General features: G+C 50.0%; 1 protein-coding gene across 1 annotated transcript in view; it reads right to left on the bottom strand.

Moving 5' to 3' along the window:
* The window catches only part of LOC144162039 (semaphorin-2A-like), a 76429-nt gene that overhangs the window by 33520 nt on the left and 15501 nt on the right, over positions 1-27408 (bottom strand). Inside the window, exons 2-6 of the mRNA XM_077692556.1 lie at positions 19423-19564; positions 11782-11833; positions 5741-5806; positions 3868-3984; positions 3266-3389 (exon numbers count right to left, since the gene is read on the bottom strand). Of these exons, the coding sequence (XP_077548682.1) occupies positions 3266-3389; positions 3868-3984; positions 5741-5806; positions 11782-11833; positions 19423-19424 (361 nt within the window). The 5' untranslated portion in view covers positions 19425-19564. The remainder of the gene's footprint in view (positions 1-3265; positions 3390-3867; positions 3985-5740; positions 5807-11781; positions 11834-19422; positions 19565-27408) is intronic.

Below are 27408 nucleotides of genomic sequence, written 5' to 3'. Positions count from 1 at the left end.
CGTCTTGGGTGGGTTGCAAGCAGGCTCTCCCGAAGACCTCTCGGTCCTCTCCCAAAGACCTCTCGGAGACACTCGGTTACCTCTTTAACGCCAATGTTTTAAGGAGGTCGCAGAGTGTCCGACTGAGGACAAGACACAGGCGATTTTCTTCATGCGCGTATACGCAGAACGCGCCTGTGCTGTTTTCGGTGGACGGGAGGGGGGGTCGGGAGGGGCGTCATGAAGTGCGTCGATGTGTGTGTGTGGTTTGCTAACAAAATTCGTGCGAAGTTCCACATGGAGAGTTGTCTCGGCGTAGCTGAACCCTATTTATTACGGGGCCAGAACAAAAGCGGATATAAAGTTATTCATCGAAACGATGAGTCGATTTGGAACCCTGACCTAAGCATTATTGGAGTCAGGAAAAAAAAAATACACCCACTGCAGAAACTCTGGCCCTGGTATTTGTTTTTCTTGGAGAGCCTTTCAGTTTGATCATATGCAAATGTTGTTTCAAATCGCGCGCCATCAGCCGCAAAGGGTTCGCACAACATCCGACAGATGGCGACGACTGTACTGGCCAGTAGGAAGACGCATTGAAACATCCCCCTCGCGAGGGGCACGATCAAATGCAGAGCATTTCCGGGGGCACACGACGTTAAGTAGTTTGCGCAACGTTAATGTTGTTGCACTTGTGGCAACTGCTGACGAGAGAGCGCTCGTCAGCAGTAATTTGAATGAGTCAACGATATAAGGCGCGTGCATAGCGTCCCATTCTGTGTCGGCTTTGTGGCGCAGTGGTTAGAGCACCATGTACATTGCATTCCGCCCGCAGGGTCGAGGGATCGAAACCTGGCGCCGGATAGTATTTCTTTTTTTTATATAGTAGGGAGGAGTGCGGTGCGGACTACGGACGTCAACGCGGGTAACATCGTGAGTTACTGAAATGCTCTGCATTTAAAAACATAGACATAAAAAATTCCCCCGCATTTCCCCGAGGGGGAGAATGTGAAAGTGCGAATGCACGGTTGTCGGCCCGCTTGCGGCGCTTGCGCTCGGCCCCCGCAGCCCACCGCCTCGCCGCCTTCTCTTCCATCGGGTTTGTAGTATCACGTGTACACCACGCAGTTATCAAGCCGCTATAACGCCGCTGAGTCGCCAACGCACGCCGCTGACGACGTAGTTTGAATGCGTTAAAGATATAAGGCGCGTTACTCACACTGATATCAGCGTGGCTTCCGTGGCTTAGTCGGTAGCGCGTCGCGCTGCGGCCGCAAAGTCCTCGGATCGAAACCTGGCGCCGGATGCTGCTTCTTTTTTAAATATAGAGGAGCACTGCGGACGCCGCCGCCGCCGCCGGCGGTGGATGGTTTGGGGTCGCTTATAAAGTGCATTCGCACTTAAAACAAAGGGAACTGTGTCATAAAGCTTCTGGAAAGAACAAGTTTCGAAGCATTTTTCCAGGCATTCTCCAGACTCACTGAAGAAGACCATTTCATCCGGAACATCAGAAGGCTGAAACGTTTCCCATTCACTGGTGTCCATGACTAAGTTGAGCGCACAAAAAACGAGGACTGAACAAAAAAGACGCGATAGACCGGCGCCGACAAACAAAAGGATTTTTCTTCATCACACACCACATATATACCTTCTTTGACAACACCAGCGCATGATAAAATGTGTACGTAACCGTCATACACACAAACACAAGAAAAGGGCACTTAACACTTTTCATTATCTCATGTCGTCTAACAACTTAATTGCCTTATCGGACCGGGCTACTGAAGGTTGAGTTATGCGTGTCCCCTTTATTTCCGCCATTTTACAGGCTTCCATTATGTCTCTTGTAGTCCTATCTTCACGGTGAAACTACGTCGGCTTGGCTTTTGAGCAGATGCCGCCCGCTCAACGTAATCGTGTGTCCACTCCGCGCGGCCAGTGACTTTAGGTTGCAGATGTCTTGTACTTGCTGGTCGGTTGCAACAAAGTGCGTGGGAAACGTACTACGAGTGCATGAGAGAGAGTGTTGGGGCACGTGACCGCAGGTGGGGAAATGTGTGGGATTCGTTGGCTGTTGTGGCCAATCAATGCTTCATATGAATTATTTTGAAAGGGGTTTTCGCTCTTTCTTGAACGCTCCCTTTGAAGGCGTGGTTTTTGGGATCAAAGCCGGAGTGTTGGGTTTTGTCGGGGGTCGGTCGAGAGGGATCTATTTCAGTATAGATCTTGGCCGAACAGGCTGCTGCTGGCAGAGTGACAATGTAACTGTCATTCTGTCCTGATGTAAATACTTGGAGTAATGTAAATAGTTTAAATAAACGTAATATCTCGCAAGAAAGGCAGTCCTCATCCCTCACCTGCCTCAAGCATCGGACGTCGGTCTTCGGAGCGAGTCGAGATCGTCCTCTCGGCTCGAGCATCAAAAGAACTTCATTATTCCGTGATGGAGAGGCGAAATTTAACTTGTGGTTAGCTAAAACATTGTCAAAAACTTGCATACAACAGAGCGTATACGCCGATGGTTCAGTAATTTTCAGCCTTTTTTACATCGCCCTTCAATTGAATTAGAAATGTACTGGCATTTTTCATGGCTTGGAGGGCTTTAAACATTACGAGGAATTGTGAGGGTAACTCTGCAAGCTTTTCTGGTACACTGCATCCTTTATCCTTTAGCTGATATATGGTCATTCCTTCGTACCGAATAGCGCCTTTTCTATGTCGTCTTTAGTTACTGCTGGAACCACGCGAACAAAACTAGCCTTTTACATTCTGTCTCCGGGCCTAACGCTTCTACCTTACAACCCGGCATACAGGTGCTCGGCTCATGCATGCGTGCCCTCAAATGCGAGTAACGAAAATAACTAAACTAATTCCACTGTAAAAAGCTATATGGCCAGTCATTCAGACTCTGAAATACACTTCCTCCAGCACCAAAAGAAACGAAAGCTTCGCGATAGAATTTGCTCTGAATTCGTTTTATCATTCCCCAAAGTGCGCAAGCACTAACGACCTTGTTTGATCACGCGTGTACTGAACCCTTCAGTGACCGTTCAGCTTACACCATGCCTCCTTTACTCGATAACTTATAATTTCGGTACCAATCGGAAGGCGAAATTACGCACCGTAATTTCACCTTCAAAACTTCATTTAGTTAAGGGGGTCGACGTGAATGACACGAGGTGAAACAGGTGATAATCATCTGTACTTCCTGAATCGGTCATCTGAGGGATAAAATAAAACGTCGCTTTGTCCTCGCTGTAGGGATCCGGATGAAGAATATACGGACCGAGCCACAAGGAGGTGGTGTCCTGGTGAAGATAGAAGGGGCAGCGACCGATGGCCCCACCGGTCTTGTTGTTATCTCCGATGAAGACCTGCTCGTCCTCAGGCACCAACGTTAGGTCGGCAGCCTGCGATCCACAAGCGGAAAAGAGTGGGATGCGGGATTAAAAAAAAAGGGAAAAAAATCGCAATATTTTCGTCGGGGAACCCTGAGTAGGATGCGAAGCAGCGTGGGGTCGACTCAAGTCCCAAGCGGAGCATGCAGCGGCTACCGTCGCGCCTCTATCCCCAAGCTGCTTGGCATTATCGCGCGCGGAGCCGGAGGTGTTGCCAAGCGTTGCGCAATCATGGAGAGGAGAGGAGCTTCGGAGAGGAGAGGAGTAGGAGAGGAGGAGAGGGGTAGGAGGATGCTCATGCGCAGTGGGGGTGTGGACGTCGCACAACGGCGGAGGGAACAGGCGCGATCATAAGCTGCTTCGCATCTAAAACTGCAGCCGGTCGCGATGTTCCCGTGCGGTAGCTCGGCCTCCGCTGTTTAAAAAACCCGTGCTGTTTAAAAAACCCAGCACGGCGGGGCCAAAAGGAATTCACGGCGAGAATACTCACGCGCACTTGCCAGTCTGTGGGCTTCCTGGCGTGAGTGCCGCAGATGTAGAGCGTGCTGCCGTCACGAATCGGATGGACCTCGTGAATGTGGTTCCTGCAGTCCACAGCGGTGCCCAACTGCGCGCGCATTGGTGCGAGGGGCATCTCTTAGCACGTCGATCAGGTTAAAGTTCAGAGTGGTTAGTGGATAAGGACTTTTTTTCTTCGGGGGGGGGGGGGGGGGGGTGAAGGGGAATTGCGCTCATTTTGACACAAAAGGACTTGCGTTCCATAATGCTGCGCCCCTTTTCACTACCATGCTCGCAGAGCATTTCTACATTGTGACTGGGAACGCGTACACTCGCAGTCTCGTGGAGCAATATTTCACCGATTGTAACTTCATCCTATGCAAGCTCTTTCTGCTTGTGTCTGGAGATAAATATCAAGCACAAAATAGGTCAACTTTAGACGTAACTCCGAGATTAGACCGAGATTGCACTAAATGATAATTTAAACCCCCTGCAAGGCGTCATAGAAGCGTTTACTGGAGTATTCTTTGCTTCCAAGCCGTAATTAGCCAAAGGAAAGATTGCAGGAGTTTCACTTCAGAATAAGGCCAAAATCTAGAGAGGCACACAGATTTTCTCCGGGGTCCCTTTAACGCATCTTGACTTCTGAGAATGGCCTCGTTACGAGGTATGGTTTTGTCCTTCTGACCATCTTAAAAGGGCCGGGAAAGCAAAATAAAAGTTTAGTTCACTAAAAATACCCCATGTTTCCCATCAACAATTATAACAATCTCATGGCAAACTTCAAAACAAAAAAAAAATTCATATTTGCCGCGCTTTCGAGGCACTTTTTCAAAGAAAGTGCTCCGAGTTGTGCCGCGCCTCCGCCAGATGGCGCCACGGGTCCCGCGACCGAGAGAAGACGCAGTGAAACATCCTCCTCGCGAGGGGCACGATCAAATGCAGAGCATTTCCGGGGGCGCACTTCGTTAAGTAGTTTGCGTTACGTTAATGTTGTTGCACTTGTGGCAACTGCTGACGAGAGAGCGCTCGTCAGCAGTAATTTGAATGAGTCAACGATATAAGGCGCGTTCGTAAGCTTCCACTCTGTGTCGGCTTTGTGGCGCAGTGGGTAGAGCGCTATGTACGTTGCGTTCTGCCCGCTGGGTCGAGGGATCGAAACCTGGCGCGGGGTAGTATTTTTTTTTTTATATATATACAGTAGGGAGGGGTGCGGACAACGACGGTGCGGACTATACGACGGGACAACGCGGGTGACATTGTGAGTTACTGAATTGCTCTGCATTTAAAAATGAAGACGTTAATAGATACAGGTAAAGCAGCGTCGTCTTCCCAGCCACTTCCAGGTGATCTGGCTATGACGACACAGAATCTTGCTAGTGCGACTGGCGGCCGCCCACCCACGTGTCCGCCAAGGAGCAGGACTGGGCGATTGTAGTGGCGCCTCGAGCTCCGTTTGATGGCATCACTTCAACGGTAGCGTGGAGTTAACAGGCTGATAACTGTGTTTTAGTGCTGCCCCATACTACGTCTCTGTAGGGCAACATTTGAACGTTTCTCAATATATCTTCCCTTTTTCTCTCTTGGTTCAAAAACATCTTCCGAGGATGGAATGGAACTTAGTGGGTTACAAAAAGGCTCCTTTGCTCATATTTAGGGAAGTTTGTATTTTGTCTGCATGCCCCCTTAAAGTTCGCTGGCTCTGTCCACCACAACAACGGCTGTCTGACTGACTTTGAGCGAAAAAAGGCAGACCGTTTCAATCCAAAAACAAAATTGCGCGTACTTTCACGTTCGCAGCAACGCGTAAAAGCGTTCACATAATTAGTATATTCCAAGCTGCATTGACGCATTACGTCACATACCCGATATCCTCCCACGTAGCGTTTGCAGTCGTTGATACTGGACTGTGCTGCAGGCAGGTCGAGCTCCTGCGGGAGGTGCGTTGGCCATGCAATAAGTTTTTTTTTTCTATTCGCTCATTTACCAACTTAAAAGAGCGATATATTTTTAACACGAATAGCAAAAATTCCTCGTGTAACCAAAAGTGTGGCTGAGGTATAGATAGGTCTGCGTCATTCTGTTGTTCGATTAATATTTCTCGGTTTCAAGCACTCAAGTCTTGTGCGCTCTCAAGAAGCAAATGAATTGCTGTTGGGGTCACACACGGACGTAACTAAACATTTGTAGCCGTAGGTTTGAGCGAGCTGACTCCGTGTCTATTAAAAACGCAGATGTTTTAGGCCGGGTTTTGTCGTCTGTCCGGCGGGGTCACGCAGGGGCAGGTTCTCCAAACCCACAGCCAGAGGGCGCCCCAGTTAGGAAGCAAATCTATTAGGTTAGCTGGGAGTAGGGCAAGTAAGTGTAATAAAATAGACAAGTCGGTGTCTGACAAACGACGCCCCGATTCAAAGGGAGAGCCACTAATCATCATCATCATCGACAAATGTTACAAGTGATTGTTACACGTGGCTTTGCTTTTTGAGTAACGTGGACTGCGCGGGAGAACGCAGCAGTGACTAGGTTCGAGTTGGGCACGCCTGGGCACGTGAAGGAGCATGCCACCAAAGAAGAAGCCGGGTGGGGTGTGCACGGGGTGCGAGCGAGAGCACCCGCTCGAAAATACGAGGTTCGAGTCGGACGAAAAGGCGGAGGGCGGGATTTTTTGGGCGGAGTGTGTGTGCTGGCGTTGCGCCTCGACCGGCTCGAAGCAGAAAAGCAGCAGCTCCGGGTGTAAGTTGGAGAGTTACGACAGGAGCTGAAAGGTGAACGGAAGCAGCGGGAGGCGCTCGAAGAGATGGTAACGCAGATGGATGGCAAGCTAGCGACGAGGGACGCTATTCCGGCCAAGAATGGCGTACGAAGCCACACAGGCGACCCGTGTGTTCTTGGCCCCGGAAAAAACGATGGCGGACAGGGCAGGGTTGGTCACCGGGGGAGTACCAGTGCGGCCATAACAAATAAGGGTAGGGAAGCCGGAGACCCGGTCGAAAAGGATCCGAGCGATAATGAGGTCAGGCTGACCCACACGCAGCCGGAGCAGGTGACCGCGCCGGGGGGCAGCCAAAACAAAGGATTGATTGATTCTGGGGTTTAACGCGCCGACGCAATGCAGGCGATGAGGCGCGCCGTAGTGGAGGGCTCCGGATTGATTTTGACCACCTGGGGATCTTTAACGTGCGCCGAAATCTCGTACACACGGGCGTTCTTGCTTTTCGCCTCCATCAGAAAATCGGCCGCCGCGGCCGGGAATTGAACCCGCGACCTCGTGCTAAGCAGCGCAACGCCTTAGCCACTGAGCCACCGTGGCGGGGCCAAAAGAAAGGAGATGGGCGCTTGGTGATCGTGGCAGGCGATTCGAACATGCGCTACTCTGAGGGGGGATTAGAGTTCGGGTGAGGGGAGAAGAGAGAGTGCAGGTAGGCGTGTTTCCTGGCCAGATGGTCAGGGTAGTTCTGGAAAAGGCGAAGGACAAGATGTGGGAAAATATGCAGGGGCAGAACCTCGTTGTTATAGCCAGAGGAACCAATGACGTTCTGCAGGGAATCGACGCTGGAGTGCGGGAGCAAATAGAAAAGGGGGTGAAGCAGCTTCGGACGGTGCGCCCAAATGTGCAGGTCGTCGTGAGCACAGCACCCGACATTATTGGGAGAGGGGTGCATGTGGATAGGGAGGTGATGGCAGTGAACAGGGAGATACGAGAGCTCGGTAACGAGATGGATTTCGCAGTCGTCGACATCAACACTGATGTCCGACGAGTGGGCTAGAAGAGGGCTTTCCAGCGGGACGAAGTCCGCTTCAGCGGACAGGTGGGAGAAGCCATCGGGAGGCGACACGCGGCGCGAGCAGCGGATTTTTTAGGGGGCCGCAGGCCTTTGTGAGGAGGGAGTAAGCAGGAAACGAAAGGAGATAGCTAGGTCGGCACAGGTGGGTGCAGGCAGAAGAAAGGGGAGACGCTGGTGTGTAAATAAGAGGGCGAGAACTTAAGATGGCGTACATGGCAGGGTGGCATGGCATTCAGGGTGGCAGGAAACAAGAGAAATGGGTGGAGATCCGTAAACAGCTAGAATAGAAAGATATTCGAGTATATGCAGTGACTGAGACGCACCTAAGGGACTTGGAAGAACCTCCGGTAACCGGAGAGTATGTATGGGAAGGTTTTATTGGACGGCTGGGTCGAGAAAAGGCGGAGGAGAATAGGTATGCGTATACGACAGGGGGCAAATAGGAAAAGAGTGAAAGGAGACTGTAAAGAGAAGTGTGGGTGAAAAGGATGGTAGGGAGGTGTCTTTAAGAGTGTCGTACCTGCGGACGGGTCAGGAGAGTAAGGAACAAAATGAAAAACCTGGTAACTTGCCTAAAATGGACATAGAGGATTTGAAACGATCCGGGGAAGTACTATTGGCAGGGGATATGGACGCCCACATTGAAGATCTAGACGGGTGCACAAACAACGGACATCTAATGCTGGATATGTGTAAGGAACAGAACCTGATCTTAGTAAATAGGGAACAAAAATGCGAGGGTGAAATCACGCGGTATTGTTGCAGGAGACAGTAGAGTACCGACTACTTACTCCTCTCGGGGCGACTTTATGAATAGTAGGATGAAATAGGCATAGATAAGCATGGTGGTCACAGCCTGGGCAGTGACCACAAGCGTATGCAACTGAATTATGGGAAACCGGGGGGCGCGAAACAGGACCGAGCGGGGCAGTACACAAAGTTAAGCAGTAAACAAAGCGCGGCTATAGCTAAAATAATAGACGCCGACATGCAAAGAAACCCCGGAGAAATATGGGAATATTACAGGCTCATCAAAAATATGCAGGAAAAAATAGCCAAGGCAGAAAGGTCAAATCAATTGAAATGAAAGAAAACGCCAAGAAGCTGGTGGAACGCAAAAATCAAGGAGGCTATAGGGAGGCGCAAACAAGCATCTAGAGAACACAGGCAGGACAAGAGGGCAGGGAGGCAGCAGGAAGAGGCGGACATAACATGGGAGCAATATAAGCAAAGAAACTTGAAACTGCAACTGTTGGTGGCGGCGAAGTAAAGGGCGACAGCGAGCGATGAGTGGCGCAAATACGAGGGGAGCGTATAAAACGTTTTGGAACCATGTGCGGGCATTAGGAAAACGCACGGGACATACAGAAGGTGGTACTATACAAAACCAATCGGGGCAGATGCTCATGGGAGAGCAGGCATTGGCATATGTTCATGAAATTATCACTAAGAAATTCTTTAAGGTTGATAGAGCGGCCCCGCAGCGCCACAGCGATGCCCCGACGGGGAGACCGAAAGGTCTGGAGACAGGAGGGGACAAGCTCAAGTGGGGAAAAGAGCAGAGGAAAAGGTCCCTAAAAATACCGCGGTAGGTACGGATAAGATACTAAAGGAGTTTATCAACCAATTACGACCAAAGATCAAGGGAAGGCTACCACAAGTCATCAGCACAGGGATAGGAAAGAAGGCAATACCGGACACGTGGCGTACTATAGCAGGTTATGCATACTCTATAAGGGCAAAGGAGACAAGACTTAAGCCACGTCACGTCCGTGCTATAAAGGTTGAGAATGCGGGCAGTGGAATTCGAGCTAGAGCAGTGGGTAGAAGAAAATAGGATACTATAGGGGATCTTCAAAATGGGTTTCGAAAAGAGTAGACGAAACCTATTTGTAGTAAGCCATATAGGCGGCGAAGATGCAAAACCGACCTTTGTGGTTAGCCTTTCTGGACATTAAAGTGGCGTAGAATAATGTAGACAGGGAGCGGCTATGGAGTATCCTGGAGGACGAGGGAGTGGGGGCAGAATTTATTAGCTTACTCAGGGAACTTTACCGGGAGAACCAAGTGCAAATAGTGTGGGAGGGGATACAATACAATAGGTCTGTATACACCTACAAGGGTATGAAACAAGGATGTCCTCTCTCACTCCGCTGCTGTTCAAGATCTACATGGCGTGGTTAGAAAGGCAGCTAGAGGTCAGTACGCTGGAGTTCGACTTATCATACATGAAAAACGGGAAGGTGGTGAAACAACGAGTTCCAGGATCAATGCATGAACACGACAAACTGTTGATGGTGGACAACTGGACAGGTATGCAAGGCTTGACGGATATATGCGGTGAAGAACCGACGCACCTAGTGTTATCCTTTAGCAGAGAAAAATCGGGGATCATGGTCTCTAACGACAGCGCGGAGCACAAAACATTATAAGTGCAACAAATAGAAATATCGTGGGGGAAAAAGGATAAATATTAATAATAATTATAATAATAATAATACTTTATTGATGGCATGAGTGCAATATTTAGAAGTATGGCTAACGACGGTGAACATTACGCGGCTATAATGAAGCATAGAGCACTCTGGGGTTACAGCAAATACGAGGTGGCAAGAGGAGCCTGGAAAGGGGTCACGGTACCAGGATTCAATTTCGGGAATTCGGTTCTCTGTATAAAACCAGAGACCCAAGCGGTCCTGGAGGTAAATAAGAGGGCGGCAGGCAGACTGAAAAAGAAAAACAGCAAGCAAACCGAACGTTCGCTTTTTTCCCATTGTTGTCGGCACTCTCAAACTTCCTTCGAGTTTCTGTCTCCTTTTGGTAGCAGAAACGTCGTGGCGGAGGATTGAAAAAATAATCATCTTTGCAACACCACTGCGCCAAATCTTCAGTTCTGAACACGTTTACAATGCTTAATTTTAGAGCAGGTAAATTTGTAAGCGTATTCTTGATGACAACAAAATGGCAGCGGCTTAGCTCAGATAACCATAGATATGCGAAGCGAAAGCTTGGCTTAGTATGGTTGAGTCTTGGTTTCGCTTGCTTAACCTTTGACGTAGCCGTATCGTCGACCACGGCGCAATGCCGTTCGGTCCCGTGCAACGCTCGGCCCGCCTCGCCTACATTCACGGCGAACGCGGTGTTCCTTTTCACCGGGCGCAAGACGAGCCACGTAGCCCGAGTCGACCCAGCTGCGCAAGCGTGGTAGGGGGCGGGGTTGGTCGGCTCTCCCTATCAGCTGAGCGCCCGCAACCGCGGCGGCCGCCGCCGCTAGCTGAGCAGAACGACTGAAAACGGGGCCTTGTGCGCAGCGCCGGAAGCGGGCCCGGCGAATCACGCGATGCGCTTCAAGGGGTGTGTCGCAGGGGGGGTGTCTGTGGTCAGAATGTGAACATGCGCATCCGCGGCGAAACCACTGGACGAACGCAGTAAAGCTTCGCTTTAAAATCCCGGGCCATCTCCACTAACGTGAAACTTATTGAGGGGCGAAGCATGCAGTGCATAAGTGTATTCTTGGCACCGTGGCGTTTTTGCCAACGGAGATGAAACCGTTGGGAGGTAGACGTATACAGCTTTGCTGTAAAAGTCCTTTGTCTGTGATGCACGAAGCTCTCTAGCGTGAGGCGTGAACGAGTGTCCCGGTGCTTTTTAGTACGCGTTACGTTCTAGCGCGAGGCGTAAACGAGTTTCCCGGTGATTTAGCACCGTGACTACATGAGACGGCGATTACGACGACGACGACAACCCGCCGCGGTGGTTCAGTGGCTAAGGCGTTGCGCTGCTGAGCACGAGGTCGCGGGTTGGATTCCCGGTCGCGGCGGCCGCTTTTCTGATGGAGGCGAAAAGCAAGAACGCCCGTGTGTACGAGATTTCGGCGCACGTTAAAGATCCCCAGTTGGTCAAAATTAATCCGAAGCCATCCACTACGGCGCGCCCCATCGACTGCGTTGCGTCGGCGCGTTAAACGCTACAATCAATCAACGACGACGACGACAGCAGACGTCAACAGCCCCAGCCCCTAAGGGGCTTCGTCCCTAAAACACAGTGTTTCAATTCGATTACCGCGCTGTCGTAAAGCATGTGCATGTTGGTAGCCATGCGGTATAGTTAAAATAACTTACCGTATAGGAAGCGTTGCTTATGTCGTCGAGCGGGAGCTTGAATAACTTGTCCCTGCGATTAAGATTGGGTTATGTGCCGATTCCGATGTCGAAACGTAAGTATGCAGTGGTGTGACGATATCTTACCGTCGCTGAAAGTTGTTTGGATATATGTCCTGCCTATCAAGTTCATCACCAGCCTATCTACGCCCACTGGAGGGCAAATGCCTCTCCCATTATTCTCCAATTACTCCGGTCCTGTGCGAACTGTGACCAATTTATCCCCGCAAACATCTTGATCTCATCTGCCCATCTAACTTTCTGCCGCCCCCTGCAACGCTTGCCTTCTGTAGGGATCCACTCTGTTACCCTTAAAGGAGCCATGAAGAGAAAACACAAGTTTGGTTCATTCGAAAGATTGCCTCGTTAGAACCATAACGACACCACTTATAACGCAAACTTCGCTCAAATAAGCTACATAATTAGGAAAAAAGGAAATGACCATGCGACCCACCAGCTCATTTTCCGCAACAGAACCTGTGATGTCACTTGGGAATGCTCTGCGATTGGCGGAGGCCGGCAAAAGCAAACGCATGTTAGGCAGGGCTTACAGTTTGCATAGCGAGCTAAATGCCCGTGAAACATACTGCATATTCTTTTTATGACAAAGAACGGTGGAGTAAACGGTTGAAGGTCCGAACAAACACGCAAGCGTGTGCGCCAATGCATACGAAACTAGCGCCGGCCGAGCTCGACATCTCGCTGTCGCGCAGACGAATTTTCGGGTTCGAGGCTCTTCGGGGCCAACGAACCGTTCCAGCACGCCATGGAGGAAAGAAAAGCTTAGGAGAGGCCCTGACGTCACACCCAGCGCAGCCGGAAACGCCATTTCTGTAAGTCGAATGGCGGACCATTGGCCCTCCATGCCATTGGCGGACTCTTTTTGCCTCTCTCTCTCGGTGCACCTTCTCCGCCTCCTCCGTCCTGTATCGCCTCTCTTGTCGTCTGCATCTGCCAGCGCCGAGCCGGCGGAAATCAGCTGATAGGCAGGTAGAAGGCCGTTTTGCAGCGCGTGACCGTGAACCTAAACGCGCGGTTACACTGTTACACGTCTTCAGTGTGGCCGCAGCAGGTTTGCGAAGCGGCTCGCTCTAACAATGCCGCAATGCTCGGTGCCAGGCTGCAAGTCGCGATCGGTACCCAAGGAATTGGGCGTCACTTTCCACCGGTTAGTGCATCATTCCGCTGGCAAGTATTGCTGTACATTGGTGTGCATTCATCCTTTGTTTGCAATCGCCGCCGTTTATAGGTTCCCAAGCGATGGAGAACGCCGCAAACAGCGGGCGAACGCCGTGCGGCTACCGGACTGGAAAGTGCCCAAGTTTGCGTTGCAGTTTCACTGGCAATCCTAGAGATGACTAGTCAATTAAACGGCCGTTCTATATATATAGGTAAGCAGTACTTCATGCAGATTTCACGCTAAAAAATTGTGGAATGTTTTTACCGTTGTTCGCGTGCCTTCGATAGAATTTTTTGCGAAGGAGGAGGAGGAGGAGGAGGCAAAACGTTTCATTGAGTAAAAAAAATGAGAGGGTGGGTGGCGTCAATAAACTTTTTTTCGCCAAGTTTCAACTTGTCTCAGTGTCAATAAATTCAAGGTGATATCAGTTGAAAACGTTCATACACTAACCTCGCAGTATGAAGCGTTGAAAAGCGAAATCCAGAGCGAGACCACAAAAAGATCCAGATTCCAGATACAGCACTCTTCCAGTCAACAGACGGACACCTACTAAGGTAATAGGACGATGGAATTATATCAACTGGGAATCTACCTTGTAACAGTTGCAAAAGCACTGCCGCGCATTGCCGGCCTAGCAAACTATATATTGCAGCGGCGATAACCAAAAAATTGAGTTGCGAATCGTTCGGTTGCAAGTCGCCTACGTACTGCACACCATGTATCTCTTCCCGAAAATCTACCTGACGGGTGTCCGCGCGTACGACGGGACGGCGCGTTCACGATATGTGCACTTCAATAGGCGCGTCGTGATCGCGACCGGAGCAATAGCTTGACGCGGTACAAGGTGCACTTGCAAGTAGAAATTAAATGACATATTCACATCGGCGCAGCTGTCGCAACTCGCAGCATCCTTTTCGAGTTCCGCAAGACCACAGCGCAGCAAAGCGAAGCAGCAATCTTCGCAATCGGACGACAAGGCAGGCGCTGCCTTTCCTCCATGATTGGCGAACGGCGGGCGGGCTGTTGCTAGGACGCCGTTGCTAACGCGACTTCCAATGGCCGCCGAAAACACGTGACTTCCTCCACACTTTTGCCAATGCGCGGGGATAGCTGGGGGCCTCTCCTAAGCTTTTTTTTCCTCCATGCAGCACGCACAGCCGCGACCTTGATTCGTATCGTAATCCCTTCACAGGAGGTTGGCCGTCATATCGCCAACCAGCAAAGGTAAAAATAGAAACGAGGGGAGTAAGGAACAGCAAGAAGCGACGAGATAGTGCCAGTCGTCGCGTAAGTTTCGAATGGTGTTGGCTTGCTGCTGTCGTTACGAGCTCGTTTCCAGTTTACAATCACTGAAAACTTCAGTTTGTTCGAGTACTTTACAATGAAATTTCGCTGCTGCGTTTTGAAATGCCCATGTAGTACGGGCAAATCGTCGAGGGAGTGCGACATCCCCGCCGGTGAGGAGATCTCCTTTCATGTGCTGCCCAACGACGAACCTAGGCGAAGCAAGTGGCTACGTTTTGTGAACTTTGCAAACGGAGGAGAAAGAGAGCTAAAGGAAGTACGAGTGTGCTCGCTTCATTTCCGAGGAAGTGATTACGGCAGGGACCCTTACGCTAGCTCACTCCTGGGACATGCTGGCGCTCGTCGCCGACTTCGTCAAATCGCTCTGACCTTGGGGAAAAAAATGCCGTAAACACCGCGCATTGACGCTCGTATCTTTCTGGTCGAAGCAGAGAGCTCGCGCGAACGCTTTCCATACACGACACCGGCCAACTGGCATAAGTGATCCTGCTACTGAAATTGAACTATTATTAACCGTAATCAAAATACGGCACATACGTACCAGTCTATATTCGTCCGTCGCGACGGGGCTGACGAGGCAGCGGTGCCGACGGCTGGGCGTTCGTCTGTTGTGGCTATCGCGGAATGGTCGCTTTCCCGTCCACCGCGTATCCCACAACTCTTGCCGCTCGTGCACTTAGAAGCATTGAGCGTTTTAGTGGTGTGAGGTTGTTAAATGCAAGCCCGAGCTCCTCGAGCCGAGCTCCTCGGCGAGAGTTTTGTTCTCCGGATCAGGCGATTCCATGACTAGGGCTGCGGGTGCACTAGGTTTTACTAGTATTTTTAAAATGACCGCCGTCTCGATCGACTCCCGCGTGTGGGTGCTATATGGAGTCGACATACTAAGTATCTGTTTCATGGACCGGCTCTATGACGCCATTGTACACGTCACGGAATGTTCAATTTTAGCGGGAGATTTAAAATTTGGGCTTAAATTGCCTTATTTCTCAGTGAATAAAGCATCATTTGCTTCCGGGAAAGCGCTTGGGGTACTATGAAACACCTAATCTTTCGAATAAAACAAACTTTTGTTTTCTCTTCATGGCTCCTTTAATGACCAGCGGTTATCTTGCCTTCGCATTACATGCCCTGCCCACGTCCATTTCTTCTTAATTTCTACTAATATGTCTTTAACACCAGTTTGCTCCCTGACCCACTCCGCTCTCTTCTTGTCCCTTAATGTTACACCTATCATTTTCCGCTCCATTGCCCGCTGAGTCGTTCTCAATTTAAGTTTTACCCTCTTAGTGAGCCTCCAAGTTTCTGCCCCGTAGGTGAGTACCGGTAAGATGGAGCTGTCATACACTTTCTTCTTCAGTGACAATGGTAGGCTGCTATTCATTATCTGAGAATGTCTGCCGTATGCACTCCGCCCCATTCTGATACTTTATCTGAGAATGTCTGCCGTATGCACTCCGCCCCATTCTGATCCTTCTAATTATCTCTGCCTCATGGTTGGGATCCGGAGTCACAACTTGGCCTAAGTAGACATATTCGCTTACCACTTCCACTACCTCGCCCCCTATCCCAAACTGCTGTGCTGCCCCGAGATTATTGATCATTACTTTGGTTTTCTGCATATTAATTTTCAGGCCCACGGTTCTACTCTGTTCGTCAAGTGCGGAAAGCATGCTTTGCAATTCGTCCCCCGAGTTACTAAGCAAGGCAACGTCATCAGCAAATCTGAGGTTACTGAGGTATTCTCCATTAACCCTTACTCCCACCTGTTCCCAATCCAACGTTCTGAATACTTCTTGTAAACATGCTGTGAATAACATTGGAGAGATTGTGTCTCATTGTCTCACGCCCTTCCTTATAAGTATTTTACTGCTCTCCTTATGGAGGATGATGGTAGCTGTGGACCCATTGCAGATATCCTCTAGTATTCTTACATAGTGCTCATCTACCCCCTGGTTCCGTAATGCCTGAATGACTGCTCGGGTTTCGACCGAGTCAAATGCTTTCTCATAATCCATAAATGCTATATATAGGGGTTCAGTATACTCAGCGCACTTCTCTATCACTTGATTGATCGTGTGAATATGTGCGAGCCGGTAGTGGACGTGGGGAAGCCCCAATGGGGACCATAAAAGTAAAATAGACTTCATATTATGCGATAACCCTGGCGTCGGGAAGGATGTGGAAGTGCTCGGAAGGGTAAGGTGTAGTGACCACAGGATGTTCAGATCTCGAATTAGGCTAGAGTTGAGGAGGGACCGCAACAAGCTAGTACGAAAGAAGCCGATTAATGAAGTAACAGTAAGGCGTGAAGTAGAAGAATTCAGCATCGCGCTGCAGAACCGATATTCAGTTCTTACCGAGGAAGCCGAGCTTACGACACAGGAAGCCAGCGACAACCTTACGCGCATGATCACGGAGTGTGCAGTAGATCTAGGGGCACGATGGCTATACAGGATAGTGGTAAACGTTCCCAGGAGATGAAAGATGTAATTAGAAAACGGCAAACCATGACAATCTCCACCCCAGCTGATAGAATAGAACTAGCGAAGCTTTCGAAGTTAATCAATAAGCGTAAGACAGCTGACATACGAAAGTATAATATGGAGAGGATCGAATACGCTGTAAAGAACGGAGGTAGCCTGAAAGCAATGAAGAGGCGTCTTGGGGTGGGGAAAATTCAGATGTATGCACTTAAAGATAAGCAAGGCAATGTCATCACAAATAGGGATAAAATAGTCACAGTGGCCGAGGAGTTCTATAGGGATCTGTACAGTAGCCGGGACATCCAGGATAATGCCGAACGAGAAAGTTGTTCAGAGGAGATAGACATCCCACCAGTAACGACCGAAGAAGTAAGGAAGGCTTTGAAAGAAATGAAAGGGGGCAAAGCACCTGGTGAGTATAAGATAACAGCAGACCTCTTGAAGGATGGCGGAAAAGTTGTACTTGAAAAACTGGCAAACCTGTATACGCAATGCCTAATGACCGCAAGTGTACCGGAATCTTGTAAGAACGCGAACATAATCCTAATACAAAAGAAAGGTGACATGAAGGACTTGAAAAATTACAGGCCGATCAGCTTACTGTCAGTGGTCTACAAGGTAATCGCTAACACAATTTCTGCAACCTTAGATTTCAGTCAACCTAAAGAACAAGCGGTGTTCCGTAAAGGTTATTCATCAATGGACCATATTCACACGGCCTATCAAGTTACGTGCTTTCAAAGCAAGAAGTGCAAACAAGTCTACTCAAATCCTCATATATGCCCACTTTTCATTTCAAATTCCCAGAGCTTTTCTCGGCTGTTATAAGCACGGGCTGGTAATTTTTCCTCCTACTTTAAAGGAGATATTACCAGCATCGCAATTTGGTCTCCCCACGCATGAAGCAGTCCAAAATGAAGATTTGCTTGGGATTGGGCGAGTTGGTTCATATTAACTTCAAATTTCGGCTTGAACGGAAATCAAGGATGGGAAAAAGGTCACACGGCGGGCACAATGTTGTCCAAAATGTTGTCCAGAATGCTATCCACAAGGCAGTCCAAAATGGCGGCGTCCCAGTGGTTTTACAGCCGAGTTGTAGTAGGCTACCCTGCCATAGAGTTTTTGTCCATCGCGCAAAACGTCCCTTGGCCAAACAGAGAATTAAAAACAAACGCTTGTGTTATGTGGGGATCGAACCAAGTTCTCCACATTACGAGCCTAGTACTTTACCAAGCCACTATCCCAGGTTTTGTTCCCCTAAATTGATGCCACAGTCCCGGCAGTTGTCCCACTGCACGCCGCGTGACAAGAGAACGTAACGGCACGTCAATAGAATAATTGCAGTCAAGCCACAGGGAGCTGTGATTCAGGAGAAGTCGCTTGAACTGTAAAAAATCAGTAGAAATTCAGAGAATTGTCTACTAATGCGTAGCATTCTTATGGCGCTTGTCTAGAGTGTGATCTCTTTACATCCAAATATGGCTATAAGTAGTGAAAGACATTGGATTATTATATTGTGTTAAGGTTTTCGTTTGTTTCATTTCGCCAATGACGTAAACGTATACCATTACAGCGATGAGGCGCCTTGACTTCACTAATTATGTTTTTTTTTTGTAAATGCATGGCCTACTGCAGATTTGGGCCGTTTTTGCTTTTTTTATTCGTATTTCCAACGTTCATTTGCGGAATTTTTTGTTTAGTCCTTGGTTCTTGGGAGAAATGTATAAGACGCACAATATTAATTTTCTCAGATCATTGTTTTCGTAAACTTGTGCTGAATACACCCAATTATTCCACACCAGGAATTTAAACATAATGCACTCTTTCTTCACGAAGGCAGTGCGCAGGATCCACTAAAACCTGCACGTTCCCCGGGTGCATCTTCCCAGCCGCAAAATAACGCATAATCACGGCAGGCGGCGCGTCAGTAGCGGCCTCAGTACAGACAGGTAAGCTCCAACGTTTGAGTTTGTATTGAAGGCGTACCCCCCCCCCTCCCCCCAAGCCGGTACATGGCGGTGTTAGTCGAGACAAAGTTCTATCATGAGTGAATGTATCTAAAAAATCAAGACGCTCCGCCGTTTAACAATTTTTGTTTGTGTTTTGCAAAGCTGCAGCGCCTACAGAGGCGTTAACAACAATGCGCTGAAGAAAGTAGTCCGAAGTCGCGTCGGCTTTTCCACCGGGCAGAGGTTTATTGTACTTGATCACCCCCACGCTACAGTGATTCTGGCTAGTCAGTGAGCCGAAGCGGCTCGGCAGCTTGAGGTAAAAAAACTAGGCTGCAGGCTGCTGTCAGCTAGCTGTCAGCAGTCCGTCCTGGTTTGACCCAACAGCCAAACCACTTACGCTCAGTGACTAGACAGAACCAGTGTAGCGGAAAGTGAGATGAAATGTTTTTTTTTCCTCGCGTTAGATCGAATGGTGCGGGCGCGGAGGAACACCGTGCACTGGCGCGCCAACTACATTCAATGGTTGATGCAGTAGTCGCGTTTTCTCCATCGGTTCTTGCCGGCAAAAGCTTTGTTAGCGTAGCGCGAGATCAGACGGTCAAGGCAAGGGTACGGCCGCTGGCGATTATTTGCCGAGCTCAAAATCTTGGCTAAACATTGTAGAGCGTCGATAAGAACGTACATGGCTCCGACGAACAGGTGACCTCCTTTGTCATCCAGGTGCGCCGATCGGTAGTACAGTTTGCCACGACTGAAATTCTTTGCGACTGGGTCCACTGGCTGCAACCGTGGCGATACACCTTCCGCTGTGCGCCCGGACAGGTCTGCAAAAAGAGCGGATTATTAGTTCCTCAATCAAATTATTTATTACGAAGGCTGGTCCCTACGATGGGACAATTTGAATCCTAATTAGAACGTCCTAACATAGACAGCCAAGCTTTTCGTTTCTGGTACTTTACATATTGCCTATTAAAGTTGGCGCCATTAAGCTCAGAGCCCCACAACCGAAACAAGTTCATGTCCAGGCAAGAGTCTCCAGAATTATCTCACGCAATTATCTCGAGCAAGAAAAACTGTCCATCGACTCCTACGACGTTGCCAGAAGCCGCGTATGGCGAATATCTCGAGCATGAGGACATGAATGTTACACTGGCAGTGTTAAAAGAGCACGATGAGACGGGCATATTATCAACCGACATACAAGCGATGCACGACACTGGAGAGCGGGATGAGTACGTTTTTTCCAAGCTAGGCGAGAAAGACGGCCGCGGCATGAATTCGGCAATCCCGTCAAACGAAAACGATACACTGCAGAAAACATCTGAACAACAAGGCACGTGACAACGACAATCGAATTACTAATGTCCAAAACTTCAGAAAGAAGCGCAAGACTCCAAGACACTATTTTGAGGTCCCAGTGAACGAACCTGAAGAACTTACATCAGGGTACAAAACCGTCGAAGACGAGCTTCGACTTTCGACCTGGCTACGGGGACTGCATCGACAGACTCGGCGTGTGCTCAGAAGACGGCCACAGCGACTGTTTCGCCGTCTGACTGCCACACTGGATCAAACTGGAATGAACATATGTACTCAACGGAGACGGACTGACAAGAGTTTCTTTGTGGCCGGGGAAGATGTAGAAACTTTATAGGGGTCATCATTGCTGCACCGATGATATGGATTATCATCATCGGTGCCTGCCATCACGCGGGAGCAGCTCTCGCTCGAGCTGCTTCGTCTTCATCTAGTTCGCCATCTTGTAAATAGAAGCACCATCGTACCACCGGGACGTCTCGGCCCTCAGTCTCTCCTCTTATTCTATATATATATTATATATGTATGTATATTACTGCAATTAATAAAACAAAGTTATTTCTCGTCTAAATCATGCACGCGGAAATGCTACGACCGGAATATCACCCCAACATATAAGGTATATATTTGTCCTGCCGTTAATTTCTGGATGTAATATTTATATTGTATTATATTATATTATATTATATTATATTATATTATATTATATTATATTATATTATATTATATTATATTATATTCTGAAAACATGTACTATCGCGGTGCCCTCAACCCGGTCTGCTCTCCTGCACATGCTCAAAATGGTTTAAACGAGGTTGCAATGGCTTTGGAGACCGATTTCCCAGCCAGCATTAGCTATGTAATAGCGCGCGCTATTACGTAGTGAAAGTGCCGGAATTGAACGGCGCCGTTCAATTCCGTCATTTTCACTACTTCTCGCAGCACATGTAATTATATGCAAAGCGGATGCCCTGTACTACTACTCGGCCTCCCGAAAACTGACCGCAGTTGCGAACGAAAGACCCCTCCGCCTCCCGCTCGTCTTCTAGCAGGAAACGCAAAGAAAGTATTCACATAAATGTTTAGCGGGATATTTTTTTGTATTGGCAACACTGCAAACCGCCAGGGCCGCGCCCACCGTGCCTGCGCATGTAACCGCATTACTCAGAATTCAAAAAAAAAAAAAAAAAAAAAAAGCCCCGGCGTAAGTCGTCTGCGCCGTTACGATTCGATTCCCGGCCGTGTCGTCAACAGATATGAATAGTCGCAGCCATAGAGTTAATACGACCAGCGACGTTGTGTGGCGGCAGGACGCACGAAATGCCTACGCTGCTGCGCAGTTGCCTGCGAAGATGGATAAAGACACGGCTGCGGCCGCACATTGCTCAGGTCGGAGTCGTTCAGTACAAACGCCAAGTAATGCTTCCGAAGAAACTAAGGTACGCCGATTGAGATACGACGGTGGCGTGACAGTGAGTGCATTGTTAGCTGGTAGAGTAACGACATCTATGGGCAAGCGGCCCAGCGGCCGAAGAAGGAGGCACTCGCCGAGCGCTGAGTAATCGTGGCCGATACCAAAGCACGGCAGCTGGCGCTCAGCTGGGGCGGTATTCTCGAGTTTTGTCCCTTTTGCGTCCCTTTCAAAAGTGTCCCTTTTGGCAAGCCCTGATTGGCTAAAAGCAAACAACCGGAAGTGACGTAAAGCAAGCGCGGCAAACCTATTGCCAACTTTTCTCCATGCTGCCAACGTCCACTTCTTAACCGGAAGTACGTCACGATGAAAGGGACGCAAAAGGGACGTTTTCAAAAGGGACAGTTACGAGAATACCGCCCCTGATCTCTGCCGAAGACTTCACTCGTGTCCTCCGACAGGTAGGCTGGATGTAGGACGCTGCGCGAAGGAGTACTTGACGTCGAGGTAATGCTTTTGAGCTCGGTGGGACACAGTAGTGCTGCTGTCCGCACAAACACCGCCGGACAACAGCGATTCTACGGCGCTCCCTTAGCAGCCTTTGAGCCACGACCAGCTCGTACTTGCCCCCAACTGTGCGCGGACACCGATGAACAACACCCACTCTCTTCGCGTAACCAAAGTTAACGTGGTGCACCCTACGTTATGGAATCACTCTTGAAGCTTGAGCTAAAGGCGCAAGGCTTTAACCATAGCGAAGCTGGAGGATTTCTTTCTATGTAAGCACTGAAGGACACACCACCACGTACCGTAATTACCCGATTCTAACGCGCACCTTTTTTCCGGAAAAATAGGTCGAAAAATCGCATGCGCGTTAGAATCGGATACGAAACCGAAACTGCCGAAACAACGGGAATTTCGTCCAGCCCATCACCATCGCCATCTCAAGCAGGCGCCAAAGCTTTTAGCAACGATTTTTCAGACGCAGGAAGCATAGGTATAGTGCCTAGAATATTCTAGGCACTATAGCATAGGCGCCTAGGCTTTTCTATCGGCGTTCACACAAATCGTCAAATCGTTCCACTTGCGCGCTTGATAACATCAATGGCGGCAGCGGCTCTCACGCGTTCAAAACGAGCGGTCGGCTGTAGCGTGCGCCTCTGGAGAAGCTCGCAGGATGGGCGTGCGAGGCATGGGCCACGATCCCATCGATCATGGTTGAACGTTCGTTATGAAGTGTGGCGTCGCGAACGCGCTTGACGGCACCAAGAACGAGATGTTTTTGTCAGCGGAGAGTGACGAGGAGTGAGACGAGTGAGATTATTTCGAGAAATAAATCGCCCGTTTCTCTCGCATTCGTTTTTCTTGCTCACAAAGTTCCGTGCGCGTTACAATCGGAGGTGCAAATTTTTTCAGTTTTTTTTTGCCAGGAAAATCGGGTGCGCGTTAGAATCGGGGGCGCGTTAGAATCGGGTAATTACGGTATTCGGTTTTCTCCGTGTCTAGTACTGGCGTGCCGCTGCCAGCGCGTGGGCTCATTTACGAAACGGAGCGCATGCGCAGTAGTGTTTCAAGACAGCTGGGGCGCGGCCGAGATGCTCAGCTCAAGGTTGAGCTCGGCCTCTGCGCGGCTATCCCGGAGTCGGGTCGAGGTCCCGCGAGAGAGAGAGAAAGTGTTTATTTACAAGGCGAAGTTTTTCCTCTCGTCAGAGGGCAGAGGTCTCGCCGGAGGTAGGGGTAAGGGAGAACCACTTTATTTACGGCTCGGTCAGGGGGAGGGGGAGCGGGGGCCGAGAGGGCCTCAGGGACCTGTTGGGCCCTGAGACGAGGGTGGTCTGGGTCTCCGGGGTGGAACTCCGCAGGGACTGCTCCCAGTGGGTGGGTGTGGGGAAATTAGGAAAGGGGGAGTGCGGGCAGCCGTACAGAGTGTAGTTGAGTGTCCCGGGCGCCGCCGCAGAGTGGCCAGAGTGGGAGGGGAAGCGGGAGGGGTGTGAGTGAAAGGGGAGGCTCTGCAGGGGAAGGAGTGCGTTTGGAGGAGGCGCCAGTCTCTGGCCTCCTCTAGTGGGGCGCTGCGTGCGCCAACTGTAATGACCCGGTTTGCAAGCGAAGGATACTACGACTCCGGGTTTTCGCATTACGCGCCAAACTTAATGGCCAGCTACAACAGCTCCGCTGTTAAGACAAACTCTGTCGCGTGCTCCTGGCAGACATGGAGAGTGGAGGCCGCCTGTGCTGTGCATGGCCCGTACATGCGACGTCCGTCTCCGGCATGGTGGCTCACACATATGGTTGCTGGCACGCGCGTCACGCCAGTGAGGACAACCTATCCCGGACTTTCACTACGCAACAGTCCGTCGTCTTATGCGGGAAGGGGAGGAAAAAACAACTCTACTAAGACCGCTCCCCGCCGCAGTATGTGCTCACTATGTGCTCACTGGTATGTGTCGTCGACATACGACAAGACGACATACCCTTCGTTCCACGTCCTACTTCTGCTTTCCAAGCAGCCTTACAGGAACACGGCGCTTTTGGGAACGTAACCTTGAGCGTAAAGCCGCTTAAAACTGTAGTTTTGATCAACTCAGCACTGGAAAGGGTTTTCTCATTTGAAGATGGGACTTACGAACGTCCAATGGGTGCGGACCCGACTTCGACTGTGGCTCCGTGGCGATGCCTTGGCCGGGTACGCTTGATCTCGGCCCTGGTCCCCTTGAACTCGGCCCGGTGGTGCCCGCTCCGACGTTATCGCCGTTGGTCAGGCTATCACCAGTCGGTTGAAAAACGATGAGTGCTAGCGCACCGACGAAAAAGCTGAACAGTAGCACGGCGCCCGTGATCAAAACGCACATGAATGACGAACGACCAACTTGCTCATTTTGCTCCGCAGTGCCATGCGGTGACGTCGAATCCGTCCCGGTGCCTGCAACGGGCACTACTACTATATGGGGCGCATCCCTGGCCTGCGGTGACGGAATCTCCACTTCCGGTTGGTCGACCAAAGCCGTTTCCGAGTGGTGGACCGGAACCGTCTCCATCCTTTGTGTTTTCGGGGTCGCGACGCCAGGGAAAAATGGCGGTTGGCCTTCGCACACGCGCTATGGTGGGGGCGTGAGTGACGATGACGACGACGACGGTGATGATAATTATTATGACGCACACGATAAAAATGGCAGGTGGCCGGGTGAGTCGATTTGCCTGCTCAGACCTGGAAAATATTGCCGATACTTTAATATTGCAGGTGAAATCTCCGACCGGCTAATGGGGCTGTTTCTTGTTATGGGTATGTGCTCACTGGTGAACAGAGGAGAAAGAAGTCCAAGTTCGCTTTCTCTAGCTGTGGCATCGCCACGGATTGTAGGCGCAAGTTCGCCCTGTTAAACGCTTTTACTCTCCTTACTGCAGTTCATCGCTACAATGTTTATCTTGGGTGTTGACAGCGGTCATCCCTAACCCACACACACACACACACACGCACATGCGCACGCACACACGCACACACTTTTATTTTGACCCCATTTGTCTTGAAAATCGTGTTTTTTGAAAACTAGTCTATTCAAGAAGTATTTTAAAGTGACAAGACGTATACCCTTGTGCCAGCTGAAATGCGGATGACCAGCGCGGACTGGTGATCCAAGCCGCAGTTGCAGGTCTTCCCCCTCTTGTCGTTCCGCGAAGTCACCCGGAATTACCGTCTGGAACGAACATTATATTCCCCTCCGCCCAAACGCCTCACTAAATAACAACAGCGCCACCTTCGAGGCAAGCAAACAAACACATTGCCCCACCACACTAGAGCCCACACTCTGGTCCCCACCCGGTACTCCTGACCCTGACGACCAGCTTTGGCTGGCGCAGAGAGCCCAAGAAGCCGGATGGACTCAAGGGGTCCTGGAATGAGGACCCTTTTTGATGATAACTCTATTTCGACTCTCGCGGCGTATTTTTACTACTTCTGGCAGCGCGGCTCGTTGCCATCGTCCTGGAAGTCCACCAAAATTACCCTGATTCCCAAGCCCGGAAAACCAATGTCCATCGAGCATCTCAGACCCATTTCCTTGACTTCATGCATGGGGAAGTGCTGGAACACATCCTACTATATCGCCTCACGTCTCACATAAACTCATCATGCGCACTCCCGCATTCCATGATAGGCTTCACAGCTGGGCTATCGACCTATTACATCCCCCTTAAATTATCCCGGGAAATTATAACCCCCCCCCCCCCCCCCCGTGCAGTAGACACAGCAGCGATACTGGCCCTGGACTTATCCAAGGCGTTGGACAGGGTCTCGCACACAGTGATACTTCACGGGTTAGCGTCTATCAATCCAGGCGAACGCATGTACAACTACATCCTTGATTTATTGACAGATCGCAAGGCTTTCATTAAGATTGGCGATGTTACATCAAGTATCTTTCATCCATGGGAACAACACAAGGTGCGGTGCTATCACCATTTCTTTTCAATCTTGCTTTAATAAACATTCCGAGAAAGCTCGAACAGATCCCACAACTGAAATTTAGTCTGTATACGCGGACGATATTACCCTCTTGGTCGCAGAGGTAGTGACGCTCTCATTGAAGAAACCCTCCAACTTGGAGTCCAGACAGTCGCGGACGAAGCCAAACTCGCTGGACTGACCTGTTCACCTACCAAATCGGAACTACTACTCAAGTCACCAAAACGCGACACTAAAACACCATCCAATATTAGAATCTTCATTGATGATCACCCCAACCCAGATGTACACACTCTAAAGATACTCGAACTGCTCATACAACAAAATAGGGCAAAGACACAATTCCCCACGCAGCTTAACAAGCACGTCACATAGACTATAGGACTGATAAGACGTATAGCTACTCGGCGTCAGGGCTTTCCAGAAAATGAGAGGATACGCTTGATCCAAGCCTTCGTCGTGAGCAGGATCACGTACTCTCTGCCGTACCTCCAGGCCAGCGCTACTGAACTTGAAAAAATCAACTGCCTCATTCAAAAAGCCTACAAAGCGGCGCTGCAACTGCCCCTGCACACATCCACTGCCAGACTCGAACATCTATGCACAGCACGGCAGAAGAGCTAGTAGAAGCACACCTTCCTGCTCAAATAGCCCGTCTAGCGACTACCCCTACAGTATTACACATTCTTGACAGAATTGGCCTTAATATTAGACTTAGACTGGATTAGACTGGAAAGCCTTCACTCCGCATACCACCCACGCTCAACTTATAGTTCGGCCACTACCCCGCAATATGCATCCAACATATAACGCGGGCCGAAGAACACAGAGGACACGAGCACTGGAGATGTATCTTTCAATCCGCCAAGACATCCACTACGTGGACGCTGCTGAATACCGCCACCATGACGCATATGCGATTACCGTGATCAACAGGTCCGACACCTCTCCCATCAACTCCCTCACAGTGAACACCCCTCATCCCGGAGAGGCGGAGGAATCGGGAATAGCGCTAGCGGTGTCACACAGGCCGACCCCCGTGATTATAATCTCAGATTCTAAAACTGCCGTTCGAAATTTCGCTCGTGGCCTTATTTAGCCACCCGCCCTCAAAATCCTTGTTCAAAATTCCCCAACCTCCCCGGTAGAGCCAATTTGGACCCAGGCCCATGCCGGCCTCGGGGAAAATGAGGCAGCCCACGTCGTCGCTCGAGGACTTACAATTCGAGAGGGCTCCAGCCTCGTTTCCTACCATGGGGCCAGATCCGGCAGGGACAGACTTTCAACTTACCACGACATTGTCAGTCATTACCGCCTAGCCCGCCGCAAATACCCCCCTGCCCATTCTCAGCTCACCCACGCGCAGGAACGCACACGGCGACTGCTCCAGACTCACACTCTCCCTTGCCGAGCGGTACTTCACCACATCCACATCCACTGTACCCCACTCCATGTGGGGCTGCCCTAAAAACCCTTTCCCT

The sequence above is a fragment of the Haemaphysalis longicornis genome, unplaced genomic scaffold (genome assembly GCF_048455015.1).
Source record: "Haemaphysalis longicornis isolate Haplotype H1 unplaced genomic scaffold, Haemaphysalis longicornis Haplotype H1 scaffold_12, whole genome shotgun sequence".
NCBI lineage: Eukaryota > Metazoa > Arthropoda > Arachnida > Ixodida > Ixodidae > Haemaphysalis > Haemaphysalis longicornis.
Note: the sequence above shows the minus strand (reverse complement) of the source record. Positions and strands in the feature narration are given on the sequence as shown.